The following is a 20,267-nucleotide window of genomic DNA, read 5'->3' on the forward strand; positions in this document are numbered from 1 at the left end:
TTGAGAAATGGGCAGGGACAGGTCTTCCATGGTACCAGCAGTCGAGGATGTCGTGGGTACAACATTCCCTGGAGGTCAGAAAGCACTAGACAGTTTCTGGAAGTCTCTGTTAGTGCTGTGATCTTTTGGTAAATCCACACTGAGGGTTAGTTATGTAAAATCCCGTGAACTCTCTGAAAGGTAGCAGTGAGCCTAGAACACCCATAACCAGCAACTGCCTGGTGTTGCCAGGTCCAGATGCTTTCGTGTGTGGCCCAAAGAGCTAGCTGTGAACCAGCCAATTATGATAAAGACTGAGGCATACACAGGAGTATGTATTTTCCCCTTTCTGATACAAACCCATTTAAAATCATCATGCAACCGATGACCAGCCATTCACCGACTTTCCTCTACAGGACGTTCTAGCCTCATGGACCAATCATAATTACGATGCATTAGCTTATCGTTTGCCTGCGAACAGTCAGTCTAGAGGTGTTCCAGTTTTAGTGAATTACCGATGTGAGATATAGAAACAAGCAAGGAGAAGAAGTGACATTTTCAGAATAAAGGAATGCCCAAACATAAAAGTAAAATGAAATATTTTAAATATTTCTAAGTTATCATTGTTAAACGGAATTAATGGCACTTACGCTGCAAGCAATAAAAACATTTCAAGCTTACTGTACAAGGGGTACATTTTCTCTTTGTTTGGAGATAGCGAGATTGGATCTTATCACTATGTCTACCCTAAGACACCCAAGGGACAAAAAGCCCTGAGATGGAAAGATGCCATGGTCCTCAGTGTGTCTCAGAAATGCAGGATGTCTACTTTTATAAAAATGTAGTATCAGCTAGACAGAACAGCAAGCCACTGGCATCATGCAAGGCAATTGTTTTGGTATTTCTCCCCTTCTTATCAAAACAAGTTACAAGCAAAGTACGTGGACATTTCCAAATCAGTTTATTGTCACCATTGCACCCACTGAGGAAAATGCATGATTGGCTTTTAACCACACAGCAGCTGATGTCGCATTTCACCACTGCTCACCAGTTCATGTGGACTACCTACCCCTGTGAGAAAGACCAGACTCAGCAGGCTTCTGTCATTGGTTAAGGTGGTATCCACAGTGTGATGTGTTTGTGGTTATCTTTTTTTCTTTTGTCATGAGAAAAGCAATTGCACCTTTTAATACGTGTGCTCTGATCTGCTTCCAACAAATTCCAGGTGCTCTCAAGTCCCCACAGACATTCATTTGGAGCATAGAAAGACTAGGTATGATGCACTGAATGGTTTGTATCAAAATTCAAGCTCAGAGTACATGCCAAAATGTCAACTCCAACCCTTGTTACACATAACCAGTTCACCCCCAATCAGGTCCCCTTCTGCATGTGCACATATTACTAACGACTCCACTAAAAAGACACAACTGTTTCTTTCAGGAGGCTCGTCTAAAGTATAGCTGCCCTTGTCTACGTGTGTGCCCAGGTGGCACTGCCCAGGGGTACAGACTGCCACTGCAATGCCCTTAACATGTACGGCCAGAACCGGCTACGTGCACGGACACTCTTGGTGTGTCCTGTGGTTGCTATCGGAAATGAAGTTCTTGTTCTCTGATTCCTTTTGGCAGAGCAAGCTTTCAGTTGTTTATGGCACAGTGAAATATATTCTTCAATGCTATGTAATTTTGGACTAATAAGTCTGTTTAAGGCACGTGTCTCAGTGTGAATATTAAAAACACATACACACACACACACACACACACACACACACACACACACACTGCTCAGTCCAAGACCAATGTCCTTCACATTTAGTTTCTGTCTTCAAGTAATGAGTTGTTCTCCAGCTCCCGGTCTTTGGTGTCCGTGGGTATCATCCCGTTCTCCATCTCAGCGTGCTGCTGGATACAGTCTGTCAGCATGGCTGTGCTGGAGTTGTCCGAGTTACACATCTTTTCCGTCTCCTCCTCTTTCTTCTCCTCGTCCAGGGAGTAATTCCGGAAGGTCTTGTAGATTTTCTGAACGTCCTCGGGCAAGGTCTTTTTGAGGTCCTTGTTTTTCCTCTTGGTGAGTCTGGAGGTGGACCCGAACTTGTTGATGATATTGTCCTCAGACGCGCCCTGCCCATGCTTGTTCAACTGCTCCGGTCCCTTCAGACGCAGGTTGTTGGGCCGGTTGTTGATGCTCTCCTGGGATGAGGCCTTGAAGCGACCAGTGTCCAGGGCGGCAAAGACAGAGCGCTTCTCGGGGGACAGCATGTCCAGCGAGTGGGCCCGCTGGTCCAGGCCCAGCCGCCGGCGCTCCATGCTGCGGATGGTGGCTGCCCGCTGCAGCTTATCGTGGATCTCCACGCTGAGCCTTCGCCGTGTCTCCCGGAACTCGGCCGTGACGTTGGCCTTCCACTCCGCCGCATGGGCCTTGATTTCACCCACCTGGCCAAGAGACAGAAGAGCAACAATATGCTGACAAATGCCATTTGCCTTGGGCCTCCCAGCTCCCAGCCCTCGGGTGTCCCCACGGAGAAGCCAGGAGGTGGCGGAGCACGTGCCCAGGGAGAGGTGCAAATGCTACCTTCAGACCTAGTACTTCTGCCACCCGGGCACCCATCCCTAATTGGCTAGTGAATAAGGTGGCTCAGGGAGACACACGTGGTGGGGAACCCCAAGAAGCCTGAGATTTGGAGATGGTGACTTAAAGAGAGGGGGACGGCATTCTGCAGGAGAGGTTAAAACGTGGAGTTGGACAGGCCTGGCTTCCAGCTCTCATATTTTATCAGTTGCATGGCCTCGTTCCCCCAACATACACTTGAGTGACCATAGCTAGCTCATCGGAGATGAGGAAATACACCTCAGTCCCGGGCACAGCGGATGTTGTGCATGCCTTCTGCCCTCCCTGCCTTTCTGGTTTGCTATCCAGGTAGGGTGACCAACCTGTTCCAGTTTGCCCGGGGCTGTCCCAGTTTCAAAACAGAGTCCTGTGTCCTAGGAACTCCCTCAGTCCTGGGAAAACTGGGATGGTTGGCCACCCTATCTGGGCCATGCTATGGCCATGTGCTGTGGGGCTTTCCCTGGTTTAAGAAGATACTCCAGGGCACCTGGTAACCCACTTCCCCCAGTCAGGGTGCAGGAGGAGGACCTGTTCTGCCAAAGCCCACAGAACAGGCCTCCTTAGACTGGAGTTTTGCCTGAGAATCAGCACCAAATTTCTTGGCTCTTAATGAACCGGGCAGACAGTACAAGTCCCATGCTTCCCTCTGCAAATGAGGAACTCAAATTTGTGCATTCAGAAAAGTCAATATTCATGTTGTTCCCTTCTCTTTTGTTACAGCTGATTTTCAGCAGGTCAGTTAGCTGTCTGGGGAATCAGTCTGGAAATTGCATTGCTTACTTTCCTGGCTTACTTATGTAAGGAAAGTGATATGGGAAATCTCTCCATTCAGCAACTTTCTCCTGGGGCTTTTATACAGAATGAAACAAACGGAGGCTGGCCTTTTCTTTATCTCTTTGGTTTTTCTTATCTCCCTTCCTTTCTTCAGCTCTTTTTTCCTCCTTCCTTGGCCGTTCTCCTTTCTTTTCCTCTCTTCCTAAGAGAGCTACAATATATTATATATATATATATATAATTTTTGAGAGCTACATGAATATATATATATATATATTTTTTTTATTTTATTTTTTTTTTTTTTGAGACAGAGTCTCACTCTGTCTCCCAGGCTGGAGTGCAGTGGCACATCTCCGCTCACTGCAAGCTCTGCCTCCCGGGTTCACGCCATTCTCCTGCCTCAGTCTCCCACGTAGCTGCGACTTCAGGCGCCCGCCACCGTGCCCAGCTAACTTTTTGTATTTTTAGTAGAGACGGGCTTTCACCGTGTTAGCCAGGATGGTCTCCATCTCCTGACCTCGTGATCCGCCCGCCTCGGCCTCCCAAAGTGCTGGGATTACAGGCGTGGGCCACCGCGCCCGGCCTCATTAAATGTTTATTTTTGAGAGTGCTGGTGATTCTGATGGGGCTTTTGTGTGAAGGAATTATCACCACCAACACCACCACCAGAAAACACCCGGCCGAATATTTATTTTTTGATCACAAAATCTGTCTTTCCTTCTTATGTTCCGTTCATGTAAAGTTACATGCACAGCCCTGTCCACAGGGATGTATTTGTCTCTATGGATGCAACAACCAAGAGGGGATATAAGTGAAAAAGACCCGTTGGATTCACTTCCCCATGGGGGGCCACTCTTCAATGATTTCAGTTTCTTACTGAATCAGGAAAGATTCTTGGTGTTCAACTGCCTTTCCACACAGACCCTAAGGCCGGAAAGACAGGCTGCACACCCCCTCAGCCGTAGTCTACCTCTCCTGACTATTTATTTTCATTTTCATTTTTTAAAAATCAGCTGTTGTTTACTAGTTTTTCCAGGATTTATGAACTGGTAAACGAATCACCATATTTTCTCACCTGCCAAAAAAAGAATCCAGAAATAACTGTATTCTATTCTCCTTGGTTTTGAAGGAATGATTCAACATGAAGAAGCCTATGAGCCCCCCCCCGCTCCCAACTGAGCCAGAAACACTCCAGCCCACAGGACAGAGACAGGCAATTCTGGACACAAGCTCATCTGTTCTCAGAAACATTCATAGAGTTAGGAAGGGGTCTTACCTCTTCTTTTGTCTTTTTGGACAGAACCCGTAGCCAATCTCCGATCATACTGAGGACAGCTGCAAAGTAGGCAAGGCCAACAAGGATCCAAAACCACACTAGGGGCTTATACCACTCGCGATAATTGATGCCAGCGTTTCCCCCTGAAAACAACCAAATGTTACTTTAACCGTGATCTAGTATATGGTCTTTACAGAGAACACATATTCCAGTCTATGTAGTGAAGACGTCATCCATCATTGTCTAGCACTCAGCTGTTAGGTCTGCTGTGTACAAGGTGGACCGGGGTTAGAGGGCAAGGGGGAGACCCGTCCCTTACCCACAGGAGCCTAACTTGAGGCTTTATTTCCCTCAATTCTTGACCACTAACCTTAATACCAGAAATAAAACACGCCAGTAGCCAACCTGACCTACTTATGCTGAACCTGAGCGTTGAGGATGAATGACTCTGAACTACAGCACAACACATCAGGCCTGGCTGTCACTGTTTTTTCTTAAACTTCTCTAATTTTATTTTAATAAAAATCAAATATCATATCGCCCCCTATGGTTTGGAATTCTTGGAACCATTTCCATCTTAAGCACTCATACATTTACTAAGAGACAAGTGGATGTGTGAAAGTAAAATTAGCTTTAACGGCATTACTGGGACTTTGATGCAAGCAATAGTGATTTAATGCTAACTGAGGAATGGTGTTTACATAGTGCTACTCCAAAGGGTCAATTAGGCTGAGTAATTAGAGTCACCATGAGCTAGAACTAAAAGGGACCTTTGAGGCCAATCCTTTTATTTTATAAATAAGGATTACAGTAAAAAAATCCATCAAACCAAATTGGCCAGTTGCCTGATTGCATTGACTGGCTGTTCCATTGAAAGGACCAGTCATTTATTCTGAATAATTAGCCTATTTATTCTAACCTTCCTACAGGCACTGCTGGAGGCAGCCATGCAAAACAGGTTGCAAGCCCAACCCACCCTCCTAAAGAGGAAGTGAGGAAGCTTCTGGAAATAACGGACATCAGCCTTGCTCTCTCTCTGGGAAACGCTGTTGCCTAAGGAAGCAGGCAGTGGCTGTTTCTAAGACGACAGATACTAGCAATGGATTGGTAACTACAGTATTAGGTGATGAGTGATTAGAGACTTCCCCACTGGACCAGGGTTGTAACCACATCTAGCACCACTGACTCTTACAGCAAAGGCAGCTGGGCAAGAAATGTGACCTGTGGCTCCTCTCAACAAGCCCAAAGCCAATCAGCAACATAGCCCAGCAGACCACGAGGTCTTGACAGCTACTGCCACTTCTTAACGTTAGAATTCCAACTTCTCTGTGCCAAGCCCCCTTCAGTTTGGTCCAGCTGCTTTTGGTTTTTCCTTTCAGACAACTCTCTCCTGCATCTTTAGAGCTTGAGGATACGATTTGAGTTCCTGCACCAGTAAGTGGTTTTTGAGGTTCATTTCATTTCTGTGGTTTCTGTGCTATGCCAGAGAAATCTGTAGCTTTCTCCTGTGGGCTATCTGGGAGTAAATATTTACCTTTGCAAGTCACTATCACCCAGCAAAGATGGTCACTAGGGTGCGCTAGTGAACAAGGAACAAAGAAGCAGGCAGTCAACACCCTTCTAAATATCCCTTTATGAGCTGCTTATCTGGATTCGGAGTTCTGTGTGTGCTCCCAGACAGAGCTGCAAAATAGTGTAAGGCTGTCCTAAAGTGAGTCCGCTGCAAAACAAATCAGCAATCAATCCTGCAGGATCAATGTTCTGATTACATTTCTAGTAGAGTTTGTACTGTGTCAAATCACAGCAACCATCAAGTCTGGTTAATGTATCTTTTTCCAATGATTGGGCAACCTTCCCTATCACTCTTAGACTGTTACCAAAAGATAGAGACAAACTTCCAGTCTTTTCAGGCATGCATTCTCCAGATTGGTGTGTGTAAGCTTGGAAAACTGGAGCTTGGAAGGGGTCTGGCCTAATTGCCGTCAGCACTGTGGCTTTTAAGAGACCATGGTCTGCAGAAACCTCAGGACAAAGGAAATATGGCTCTGTAATCACTGACAAGGGCCATAAAACTGTGCATGCCTAGGACTGTGTAGGTTGTGCCCTTACTAGGTAAGTAAAGATAAGGTAAAGTGCTAGTTTGTACGAAGTGCTCAGTCCATGGTAGATATTAGTAATAAATAATAATAAATAATAAAAGCATCATTTAAAAAATCTCACTCCCAGGCCTCTGCTGTTTGTGCCTCAGACTAACAGACCAAACTGAGCCATTGGTTAGAGATCTGTGTCTGTCACAAGTATCTTATAATAGATAGTCCTCGGGACAGCCCAGTGCTATCCCAGAGAGCTCTAAAGCACTACACACTGCAGATTATGCTTTGGGTACTTAAAGGCGTTTGTGAAATAGTTCAAAATTCCAGCTGCCACTACTCGTGTTTGCCTTAGATTGGAACCACTACTGAGTTTTCCCACAGACCAGCTACGGATGATGCTAAGGGATTAACTGGAGTACATCTATAACTGTTCCTCTTACTTTTCTCAGTTTCTCTGTGCGGTCTCTCTTCAGAGCTTGAGGCCACTAACTAGATATCCATGGTTGAGCACTGCGCGTAAGGAAAAATGGGTAGAGTGCTAGACTCCAGGCTCTCTGTAAATGATTTTTAGTCAAACTGTCAAAAGTCAAAAAAACTAAATTCAGTCACTTTGCAATTCTTAGTCCTTAAGCAATAAAAAGGAAGGGGGAAAAAAAACCCCTACTGTTTCTACAAAGTGGAATTCAGTCTTTGTCTGCCCAATTGGAAGAGCTACAAAATCACTCTGCCAGTTATTTGAATTGTAAAATTAACAGGAAGGCACCTGCACCCCTATTGATGAGCCTTCAGCAATCTCTTCCAGAATGTCCTGTTTGCCAGACTCCCAGAGACCAGAACCCACTCCTCCTGATGTGCACAGTATTTCCATGGAGAAATCAAGACCTTGCTGGGATCACACGCCAAACAAGAACGGTCTGGCCAGGTGCAGTGGCTCACACCTGTAATCCCAGCACTTTGGCAGGCTGATCGCATGAGCCCAAGAGATGGAGACCAGCCTGGGCAACATGACAGTATCCCATCTCTACAAAAAATACAAAAAAATAAAAATGAAAAATAGCCAGGCGTGATGGCACACGCCTGTAGTCCCAGCTACTCAGGAGGCTGAGGTAGGAAGATTGCTTGAGCCCCAGAGGTACGAGGCTGCGGTGAGCCGTGATCACACCATTGCACTCCAGCATGGGCAACAGAGAGAGACCCTGTCTCAAAAAAACACAAAAAAACAAAAAAACAAAACAAAACAAAACAAAAAAAACAGTCTGCTTAGGGCTCAGGTCAGGCTGTCACTTCACCAGGAAGTGGTAAAGGACACACACACACACACACACACACACACACACACACACACTCTACCCAGACATTTCAAACTTGTGATAGATGATACAGTTGTTCGATCAAAGCGTTCACTTCTTGTAGTAGAAACCGATCACTTGTCTGAACACCTAGAACCATCCCATTAGAAAAAGAGAAGGATGGCCTCTTCCTTCTATCCGTACCTTTCTACCACTTTGGGAAACTCGTGCTCACAAGAAACGAAGTCTCATTTCATTTGCCAGTTCCCTGGCCCTAGATGAAATTGATGGTGATTTTTTTCACTTCCTTAAACATAGCTCATCCACATTTATTTTTACAAGGAAGGCTTTTGCTTGTATACACACTCCTGCAGAATCCATGAGCTTATATTCCCTCTGGGCAGGTGTATCTCAGCTCCCCGTAGATACACCTTAGCTTCGTATCTGGTCATGCCCAGGACAACGTTTGCAGAGACAATGGTTCTCACCTGGGAGTCAGGAAGCTGAACCCGCAGGTCACTGCAGACCAAATCCTATGCTAATCTCGTCTGAGTTTCCTATGTGCCACCTCCTGGCACAGCCTTTATCATTAGATTAGAAAATTCAGAAGTCCAAGATTCAATGAGAAATTCACTTTAGTCTTGCATCATTTGTGTGACGATAAGGGAAATAAGCATCCTGAGAAGGAAAGGGTTGGCTTTCTTTTCATGGCAGAAAAAACCTATGGTGTTTATATGATATAGGACTAGGGATTTGAAATGAGCCTCTTCACAGCAGTAGTGACACTGAGTCATCTTCGTTTGCTTCTCCCGCAACATCTTTTATCGATTGTGAAAAGCACAGCCAACAGATTATTTTCCCCGCCAGAGCCCCAGTGCCTGGGATGCCAAGGGTGCTTACCTGCCACAAAATCACCAAAGCCCACCGTGGTCAGAGTGACCACCACAAAGTAAATGGACTCCAAGGCCGTCCAGCCCTCAATATACTTAAAGATGACAGCAGGGATCGTCACAAACACAATGCAGCCGGCCAAGATGAACAGGATGGTTGAGATGACGCGGATCTTGGTCTGACTCACTTGCTTTTTCTAGGAAGAGCAAAGGAGAAAGATAGGCAAGTCAGCGGCATCACCCTGGATTCAGGATACAGATGCACAGAAAAAGGTATTGTGTCAGTGACTTTTAACTTTTCTCTGGTCATTGGCTGCTTGGAGGAAGTTTTATGAACGCTGTGAACTCCTTCCTAGAAAAGTGCACAAACAGAAGTTTTCAAGTGGTCTAGGAGGTTCTCAGGCTTCCTGAAGCCTGTTCCTGGACAACAGGTCAAACAAACAAACAAAAAATCCTGCTTAGCCGAAGCTTTGAATGTTTCTTGCATGGTTCCATGACTGCAGCCCAAATACTGATTCTAACTTCTCACTGGTACAAATATAATGATTTCCCAAAAAGGGCTTGCTGCCATTTGTCATGTATTATTACTGATCCTCCATCCGTGAGAATGAGTTTGGAACTTTTTCCACAATGGTGGTGATGGATTTGCACCATTTCCCTTGTGTCAAACAGAATATGTCAAACAGAATATGCTGGAAAAAAAATTATCCGAGTCAGGCCAAAATGTTTGGATGAAACGGAAAACACAGTCATCCCCATCTTCACTTGTGACTGACTGTAGCCAAGTATTTGTGTGTTTCTTCACCCCCACCTTTTCCCTGCTGAAGCTGTACATTTATAACACACTTTTGTTTTAAAACACACCTGTTTGAGCTGGTGCTGTGATCATCATGTGTGCTGACTGTATCACTCACAAGAGACAGGACAGGAGTTAGCATAACAGGGTCCCCATCTAAATGGGTAGTAGGATGACAATTAGATTGACTTAATGATCTGTGGTGAAATCTCCTTTGGGGCTTTGAAATTTTTATACATCTCTGCAAACAAATCTCATCTCATGCCAGCTCTTGAAGGAGTCAGTTTTTGGGTCATTAAAAAAAAAAAAAAAAAGCATCTAGAATGGGAACTAGACTGATACTGGGGCAAAGGAATCATACCAATGGAGTCCAGGAGTGGGAATGGTAGCATCGGTGATATTCTCTTTGGATGTGCTGAAGGCAACACTTGAATTGACTCTAAGCTGAAAAATCCTCACAACTCTCAGAATTGGTGCTGGAGACTGTCACCAGGAGGCCCTGGTATCATATACTAGCATAAATATATGAACGATGTGTTTAGCCTTTCTACTAAACACAGAATGTATGGCCAGAATGTATGGCCTTTCTACATTGCCTAGATGAATTTTCTGCAAACGTACACCACATTTAGGGCAATCAGTATAGGAAATCCGTACCATGAGACTTGCATCCTCTTCATTGCACCAAGCACAGAGAGACTTTTGCTTTATACACTTCATTTTACACATGCAAAACAGAAGCCAAGAGGGGTTAAGGGACTTGCATAAAATGATGCTACTAATTAGCTGAGATTAGAATTCTGATGTAATTAATTCTCAGTCCAGTGCTTAACAATGGAAACAGCTTTTCAAGTAATTCAACAATTCACCAGCCCAAAGAAAGTTGTCAAACAAAGTCGTCTGCATCTAACAAAAGAAATCAGACTAACTCCTACTGAAAATGGGCAGTCCTCTGTCCCTTCTGCGAACGAAGACTGAAAATAAAAAATGGTCACTGGGTGATCCGTCCAGGAAAAGCTAAAGAAATGCCACCCTCCCTTGTAAAAAGGAGGTACTTTTCTAACTCCTAAGAAGGTATCTGGTATATAAAATGGGAACAGGGAAAAATAATTTGATCTATGCTTGGATATAGAAACCCTCCTAATCTCAGAGAAGCCATCTGAAAAAAAAAATACAATTTATTGATATTGTTGAAACTGTATATGAACATATTGACTTTTTCACACATGAAAGTGTCATAAGATACATTACATGAAAACTACAGGGAAAGTTTTGTCCATTTTATAAATTTCCATGTTGGATATTATAGGAGGGTTTTGTGAAGGCAGGTAAGCCCCTCTGAGAATCCAGGAACATACTTTAACTAACCTAGTTTTGTTTGCAGAAATGTATGAAAAGTTCAAAGGCCAAAAGGAGATTTCGCCATAGGTCATTAAGTCAATCTAATTGCTAGCAATGGGAGCACTATTCCTCCTCAAATATTCCTCCTCAAACGTATAATGAAATTAAAATGAATTAAATGTTTGTGAGATGCTTGTTAAGTCATAAATTAAGATGTGAATGTAATTTCAATCTAAATGAGGTTGAGGTTGGCAAAAGAGGACTGCAAGTACGTAGGAAGCTGGAGACGTTCCTGGACTTCAGGAGATGGGCAGGAGGGAAGATGGGGAAGGACAGGGGTGGATTTGTTTGATGGCAGACAAGGAGGTGTATAACAAATGCTAGATCGTGGCATCTTAATTGCATCATCTACCAGAGACTTTATCAGCAAGATAAACACTTCACCATTACTCATTGCCCAGGCTAACAAGTGTGTTCTTGGGCTGCTTCTCCCAGACATCCAAGGGTGATGCTCAGAGAATGTTTGGAGCATTTAATTATCAGGGTATTTTAGGGACTTAAGAAATGAGTGTCTTGCATGTGTATATGTGTGTAGGTGGATGAAAATATGTGTATACCCATACTTCGCTATAAAAAGAAGTGCTGTGGGTGTAAGGTTTTAGCAATATCTGTTATTCTGGATACCCATGTTTTTGCTGCCCTCTAGGTATTAAAAAAAAAAAAAGTTGCCTTAATTGAACATTTTAAATTGCAGCTTTCACAATGGAATCACAAACCATCTCATGTACCGTGTGATGATCTTCAGTTTTCTTATCTCCATTAGTCCTGTAACTGTTCACTACTGCTGAAAAGCCATAATAGTGTTTAAGAACACAGAGTCTAGGCAAAGACTGCCTGAGACACATCCCATTCCCATTGCTAAATAGCTGAGTGACCTTAGGCAAGTTTCTTAACCTCTCTGTGCATTAGGGTTTTTTTCTCTATAAAATGGAGATATGAAACCCCACCTTATCAGATTGTTTGGAAGATTAAACAAGTGTGTAAACACTTAGCACAGTGCCTGGTTAATATTCAATGCTTGTTAACAGGCCATTTTAATGTAAATGCTCAAATTTTTCCTTAGACGTAGACAGTCCCAGGTTTAATGCTTCTCTTTGCCATTGAGGAATGTTCCCTCATACGTGGCTTGAGATAATCTTTGTTTAGCTTCAGGAGTTTGCTGCTGGTTGTCTTTTCCTGGATATATTGTATACCTCATTGTCAATGACAAAAAATGTCCTCATTCTCCTTTGGTTCTTCTTGCCAACTCTGCTTTGAGCTCTCAGACAGTCTCAGCTCACAATCTTGGAAGCTTTTTTATTTGTCTTCCAATTAATTCCACCCTACTTCCAAAACCCCAGGCTCAGCCACCTCCCCATCCCATTTTTCATCATCCTTCAGAAACTGCCAAGAATTGCAGATAATGTTTGCAATGTTAGGAACCAGCTGCAGAGGGATTCTGAGAGGCACAAACCTCGCTCTCCCTGCCTCCCTGCCACTCCCCCTGCCACTTACAGTATGGAGCTGTGTTTCCACGGTGGGGTTGCTAGGCAAAATTGCATTGCTTACTTACCAGTAAGCAGAGCCGCTAGCAGAAAGCTCTGTGAGAGCCCAGATCGAACTAAGCTAATGTGTCCTTAGGCTAACAAAACTGTTATCAGGGAAGAGATGGTCTGATATGACATTTGGGTAGAACTGATAGGATGGTTGTGTACTTCTGTCTAAATCATGTTTTCACACATTGTTGATTGGTTAGACTAGAGCGCGTGTTCTTCCCTTCTCTTTACACAAACAGTATTTTGCAAAACTATCTCCCATATCTGATTGATACAAACTATAGGAATTTCTGAAGTACTCAAAACCCATCTCCTGTAGAGTTGTTCATTCAGTTGTTAAAATTATATGTGCAATTGTTCCAAAGACCAAGTAAGCTTCTAAACAGGAGGAGAGGGAGCCAGTTCTAAGAGCTCTCTTTTGAGAGCTTATGGACTGACAATTTGGGAAGTGTTTACTTGTTTCAGGCCTCAGAGGGCTAAGCCACATGTCCAATTCTCATTAAGCATAATTCTCCGCCTGTTTTTGTTTACTTCCACAATGTTATTTTGGAGAGCATGTATATTTCCATTCATTTGTGGGCTATTTTTTTCATTTAATTTTTACCCACTCTTTAATCCCCATTGTTTGCATCTTTATGTAATTTCTTAGAATTCTGAGATTAACAATTCAGATTGTTTTGTCTGGCTGGGAAATTACTTATTCGTTGTGATTTCTAGCCAGGATGTCGGGGATTTTACTCAAGAATAAAGACACTGCAGTAAAAATCCTAAGGCAGAAGCTAAACATGCAGAGCTCGATTTATGGCTTGGTTTGTTGAAATGCAAACACATCACCATAGTAATACAACTGAACTGAGGATAATTTCTCAAAATGGAAAAATAATGGGAACTGCCTAGTAAGAGGACTGACTTCATTTTCTTATAACATGTTTTCTTCCAAGATTTATTTTAGAAGGTTCACTTACAACTAATAATTTCAAAATCACAATGAATGGCCTTGTGGCACTAGCAATTCTATAAACTATGAGTAGAGCTTTTAAACATCTTTGCCTAAAATCTCCATGGTAGAGATGCCATAAGCACACATTAGTGAGAATAGTGAAGTGAAACCTTCATGAAGCCTACTGAAAAAGTCCCACTCAAAAGCTGAATACACAAATGGATCATATCTACACACACAAAGAAAGTTTATCTCCAGCTTCTGACTCTGAGTCATGTTGCATGACACCTATGACAGACTGGCCAGTTCAGTACTCTGCTGGTTTCACAATGCAAAGTTTTTGAAAAAGATGTTGGTATATACGGGTAAATTGTTTTTATCACTAGACTACCAATATAGGTGCATCTGGGATGGGAAAAAAAGAAAATTCACAAATAATAAAAACTCAGGCCAGGCGTGGTGGCTCACGCCTGTAATCCCAGCTCTTCGGAAGGCTAAGTTCAGGAGTTCAAGACCTGCCTGGCCAACATGGGGAAACCCCATCTCTACTAAAAAATACAAAAATTAGCTGGGCATGTTGGCAGATGCCTGTAATCCCAGCTACTTAGGAGGCTGAGGCAGGGAGAATTGCTTGAACCTGGGAGGTGGAGGTTGCAGTGAGCCAAGATTGCGCCATTGCACTCCAGCCTGGGCAACAGAGAGAAACTCCATCTTAAAAAAAAAAAAAAAAAATCAACTGTTCCACTGTAAGAAGACTTTAATTAAAATTTTCGAAAGTTTTCTATTCTGAAAAACTGGTGACTGTTAACATTTGAAGATAATATGCTATTGGAACACAAGATTTGGCATTTAATTCATTCTGCACATAATTATTTAAGACGTTTATATGTCAGGGACCATTCTAGTTGCAAGGGACATGGCAGTTCAAGGGAAGGAGGGAGGGAAGGAAGGAAGAAACAGAAGGAGGGAAAGAGGGAAGAGAAAGAGAAAGAGAGTAGAAAGGAGAAAAAAAGAAAAGAAAAAGTTCCTTCCTCTTGCACACAAAGTCCAGAGGGAAGATCTGAGCCTTTGGCTGAAAAAGTCTGTGTGGCACTGTCCATGGTGCCCCACCCTGGTAGATATTGAAGGCAAAGCTTAGTACCTAATGACACCTGGGTGACCAAATATATCACCTGGGAGAGAAGAAAGGAAAGAATAACATTCTTGTAGCTCTGGCATGTGGAATATAAAAGCATGCCAACTGTAATGGACGATCTTCAAATCTCTGTTAGTTGGGCATTCAGAAGATATGTCTCAGAGGCAGGAATAATTCATAAGCGATCACACCACATGTAGAAAACATCCAGACAAATCCTTAACTGAAGAAGGGTCCATCTCTTTGGTTGAAGTGTGAAAGAAAGCCCATGGAAAGGTAAGGAGAATGGGACACCTGCTGATGAGCCACACCAACTGAGTAACTCCTGACAATCCCAAAAGATGTCCCTCCCAGCTGCTCACCTATCCAGATTCTGATTTTATCCCGCTCAGATTTCAGCAGCATCATGAACAATGCTTCCATCTCAAACAGCCTCTCCACCATCACAAGCAGAAGCATACAATAATACTACAGTAGCAAGGCTACAGACAGCTAAAAGGTAGACTCACTCTTCTTCCATTGGCTAACAAGGTGTAAGGTCACAGTTCTCTGGCTACGCAGTGCACAAGAGTGAAGGCACAAGACCCCTCTAATAGGATAAATGCTCATTTTCCACCCCAGTGCTTCTTTCCTTGTATAGGGAGCTCCACCTGCTGTAATACAGATGGCCACTCAACTCTTATTCTGACCCGGGATTCTTGTTAACCCAGCCCCTTCCTCTCCCCTTCCTTCTGGGAGGCACTCCTTGTGATCTCCTGTCTAATTCTGAGGTTGTATTAGGAAACTCATCTTTCCACAGCTATAAACCACATTCTTCAGTATAAAGGGAATATAGTAATGTTAGGCTTTAATTTATCATCTCCTTTGTCTTATTTAATTTAATTTAATTTAATTTATTTATTTATTTATTTTGAGGCAGAGTCTCACTTTGTCACCCAGGCTGGAGTGCAGTGGTGCAAACTCGGCTCACCGCAACCTCTGCCTCCTGGGTTCAAGCAATTCTCCTGCCTCAGCCTCCCAAGTAGCTGGGATTACAGAAGCACACCACCACACCCAGCCAATTTTTGCATTTTTAGTAGAGATGGGGTTTCACCATGTTGGCCAGGCTGGTCTTGAACTCCTGACCTCAAGTGATCCAGCCGCCTCGGCCTCCCAAAGTGCTGGGATTACAGGAGTGAGCCACCGTGCCCGGCCCATGATTTTTTTATCATAGCAGAAAGCTCAGTGATTATTCTACTATGAAGGGGGAAAGAGGTGAAATCCTCTGGTGTTCAGCAAGCTCTCTTCAAGACAAGGTGAGTTCCCTTCTTTAGATTGTGAATGTTCACCCAGAAGGAAGACATGTAGTAAAAGCAGAAAAGTTGGGTGAGATTACAGTGGGTTTCCTGCTAAGGGTGCTCTGCTAAAAGAAGAGTGGATTGGGACAGCCATTAAGGAACCCTGAGCTCTGGCTAGAGCTGTATGGGAAGGACAAGAACCTGGAACAGCAGCCGGGGCAAGGGGAGAGCAGTGTCAGGGTTCTCATGCAGCCGTGAAACAGACTAGGTCAGTAAAACACCCCTTGCCTCACTGGCTCCTCTAGGAACACTTTACTCTTTCTCATCCTTCCCACGCATCTCTTAGCTATGCAACTGTTCCCTGGAACCAGTATCCAAGAGCACCCAGAACATGTAAAAAAGAAGAAAGCTGTCATATGACCCCTATCCCCACTCCCATGAGTAGCCCAGAGGCTACTAGACAGAAGAACTATCTATAGGTCCAGGAATAAAAGTAAATGACAAACAGGCATGCATTTTCTGTGGCCTTATTTATCTTGCCTGTTAGAAGATTTGAAGACAGCCTTCAAGGTCAGACAGATTTAGGTCAACACCTATATAAATGCCTGGGTATTGCTGGGTAAGCAGTAAACAATCCCCTTCCCAATAGTCAGTTTCTTTTCTTTTCTTTCTGTCTCTTTCTTCCTTTTTCTCTCTCTTTCTATATTTCTTTCTCTCTTTCTTTCTTTTTTCTTTCTTTCTTTTTTTCTTTCTTTCTATCTTTCTTTCTTTCTTTTCTTTCTTTCCTTCCTTCCTTTCTTCTTTCTTTCTAAGTTCTTCCCTTCCTTCCTTTCTTCTTTCTTTTTTGACCAACACTTTTAATGTAAGCACCTAGGGATGCTTGTCCACATAAAACTATAAATAATAATAAAATAAGCATTAAGAAATCTTACAGAGAAAGGTATGTGAACTAGAAGAGAAAAAGGCAACATGAAGTAAACAAAATTAGAAAATCTTTAAGAAGGATAATTGAGAAAAAGACTTTGGGGTATAGAAAGAAGAGACAGAACAATAGTTTGAGGGATCTAGATGTTTTCTGGAGGAATAAGAAGGCTTCCCAGCTACACGTCTACCTAATTGTTTCAGAGATAAAAAGAAAATGGAGAGAAGGGAGAAAGGGATGTGCATGAACTTTCTCATTAGACTAGGAATGAGAAGTTAGATAAGAAGGAAATACAGCTTTATAGAAAGTCACGCAGAAATAAGCCCCACACTGGAAAGGCCTGCATTGGGGGAACTGGACAGAAGCACCTACAAAAGAAAAAATTCCTTTAGCATATTTTTCAAGCCATGAATGAAACTGAACTCTTTAACTTTTCTATTCCTTTTTTCAATCAGTATTGATCATGTACCTACTCTCTGTCAGGTAGTGAGCTAACTTCACTGGTGAGTAAAACAAAACGGGCCCCAGTCTCACAGAGCTAGTAGGAGTTGAGCCAAGCATTAAACAATCATGCAAGGAAATAATTAATCACAGCTTGTGATAAATCAGACATGTTGTGAAGGGGAAACCCACGGAGTGAGAGAGTGTAAAAGGGACCTCATGACACTGTGGAACTGTTTGCCTATCACAGTCTCCATATTTACTGCCCGTACCTCAAGATTCCCTCTTCGCAGTAAAGGGAGTTGTTGCAAATGATCCAAAACAGAGGATTAGTGATGGAAAGAAATAACCCTGCAAGGAGGCTAGAGAGGTGCCAGTGAACTTGGACTTCACATGCATTTGCTGTTTTCTACTCCTGACAAAGTTTCCATTGGAGCCTCATGGCAGAATCACCCAGGGCGAGTACCTTGACATCCTAGGGGACGTGATCTCATCTAAGTTTTATACAAATGCCTCCAGGAAATGCCAGGCTCCAATTGTGTGTTGTGGACAAATAAATGCATACACAAATCATTTGCTTATTCATCTATCATTCATTTATGATTATTAAAGAGGAGCATTGCTCTTTCATTTGATTAGGATGGATTTGCTTAGAAGGACTACACTGGGCCGGGCACAGTGGCTCACGCCTGTAATCTCAGTACTTTGGGAGGCCGAGGCGGGTGGGTCATTTGAGGTCAGGAGTTCAAGACCAGCCTGACCAATATGGTGAAACCCTGTCTTGCCGGGCGCGGTGGCTCACACCTGTAATCCCTGCACTTTGGGAGGCCAAGGCAGGCGGATCACGAGGTCAGGAGATTGAGACCATCCAGGCTAACACGGTGAAATCCCGTCTCTACTAAAACTACAAAAAATTAGCCGGGTACGGTGGCGGGCGCCTGTAGTCCCAGCTACTCAGGAGGCTGAGGCAGGAGAATGGCACGAACTGGGGAGGCGGAGCTTGCAGTGAGCCGAGATCGCACCACTGCACTCCAGCCTGGGCAACAGAGTGAGACTCCACCTCAAAAAAAAAAAAAAAAAAAAAAAACACAAAAAACCCTGTCTCTACTAAAAACACAAAAATCAGTGAGGTGTGGTGGCGGGCACCTGTAATCCCAGCTACTTGGGAGGCTGAGGCAGGGGAATTGCTTGAACCCGGGAGGCAGAGCTTGTAGTGAGTTGAGATCATGTGACTGCACTTCAGCCTGGGCAACAGAGTGAGACTCTGTCTCAAAAAAAAAAAAAAAAGAAAAAAAAAAAAAAAGGACTACACTGAAGCCTGTTCTGATTGCTGAACATGCACAATAATGTCCTGGCTTTTAATTAGTACATTTTTTTCCTCTTAAAAGAATTAAGTTATACGCAAACTCTTTCATGGAGCTTAATGTCGTGTGTCGTGAATTAAATAGACTTTTACCTTTCATGAAGAGGCTGGGCTGTTTAACTATGCAAATGAAAGCAGATGTAGGCATCTCAAGGCTGTGACTCTAGGGGACACGTGTTCCATAAGATAAAGTAGTCAACAGTGCCCCACCCTTAGGTAGGGTTGCATCTCTGTAGATAATATTTCCTTTACAAGAGTGCTCTTTAAAATGCAGTTCTAGATTACATTGCTCCTGCAAATTGTTTAGCAGAGATATGCATGAACAGTTTGAACAGTTCTCAGAGGACCAGAAACTGAGAATCTAAAAGCAACAAAACAAGATCTCTAGACCTCCTGATGTTCACCCCACGCTAGAAGAAAGATTAGAAAATGGAATTGGACCAACCCTGGTGATGCTCAGCCTGTGGCGTATGGTAAATGATTATCAACGATACTGCCATAGGTCTCGCAAGCCACTCCCACTGTCATGCTGTGATCGAACAGAGCTAATGTGATCACAGGGCATGACCACGTTCGAGGATCCTCGTCTTTCTTTTTGTCCATCAATAATTTGAACATCCTTCTTTAGTTTGGTGAAAGACAGATCTCCTCCCAGTATAGAAGCTGCAATGTACCACCTACTGACTTTCCCAGCCTCTCCTGCTATGAGGATACAAGCACGTGACCCAGGCTTTCACAGTCATAAAGACTTATGTGGTTCAGACTTTGAACCACACCCATGCACATGTAACGGGGTTAAACCTTGAAGTAGTCATCTGAGAGTCCTCTGTGTTTTCCTCCTCCTCTTTCTTCTCACTGGCACCCACCCCCCACCAGACCATTCTGAAAAGAGGTGTGGAAATTCTCAGAGGCACCCTTACAGAACCACTTTCTCCTCTCCCAGACAGTAGGCAAGACCACGTTAGGAACAGAGACAGGGAGAAGGTGGAATGGCCACTCAGCCTGGAGCAAAAGTACACTGGGAGGGACGAGGTCTTCCTAGGGTCTTCCTGGGGTCGGGGGGAAGCAAAATGTCCCGTCTGGAGGCCAAGAGGAAGAGATCAGATACAGAGCTTTCTGCTGGTGATTCACCACCTGTGCACAGCCCACCTCTCAATGATTCACCACCTGTGCACCGCCCACCTCTCAAGAGTCCTGGATCCTCCTAGGTCCTTCGACAGAGGGTGAGGGACTGGAACCCTGAGTGGGATGGACATGGAAGGTAAACCTCGCCCTTGATCAAGGTGGAAGTGAAAGCATCAGCAGGGAGCTTCCATGGGAGGCGGGGTGGCAGGCAGGAGCAGACGTATCTTGGATGTTACATAAAGAAACGAGGACCCTGTGGAAGTCATTCCAGGGATGGTGGCACCAATGCTGGTAGTATGCCCCACTCCAGGAGCAGCCACAAGGATGGTTCTAGTGGCAGCGTCTAGGGGCCACTGCCCTGTATGTGCTCAGGCAGACACAGCAGTGGCTTCTTCTAGGACCAGTTCCATGGTGTGATTTGGTC

At 43.8% G+C, this 20,267-nt stretch overlaps 1 protein-coding gene across 3 annotated transcripts in view; it reads right to left on the bottom strand.

The window, feature by feature from the left end:
* Positions 1-923: 923 nt before the first annotated feature.
* Positions 924-20,267, bottom strand: part of KCNK10 (potassium two pore domain channel subfamily K member 10) — a 145,073-nt gene continuing 125,729 nt past the window's right edge. For 2 of the 3 annotated variants that reach the window (XM_015144304.3, XM_028850191.2), the window contains exons 5-7: positions 8,919-9,105; positions 4,637-4,779; positions 924-2,411 (exon numbers count right to left, since the gene is read on the bottom strand). In XM_015144304.3, coding sequence (XP_014999790.1) covers positions 1,791-2,411; positions 4,637-4,779; positions 8,919-9,105 — 951 coding nt within the window. In that variant the 3' untranslated portion in view covers positions 924-1,790. 3 annotated transcript variants of the gene reach the window in all.

This window comes from Macaca mulatta, chromosome 7 (genome assembly GCF_049350105.2).
Source record: "Macaca mulatta isolate MMU2019108-1 chromosome 7, T2T-MMU8v2.0, whole genome shotgun sequence".
In the NCBI taxonomy this organism is placed as follows: Eukaryota; Metazoa; Chordata; class Mammalia; order Primates; family Cercopithecidae; genus Macaca; species Macaca mulatta.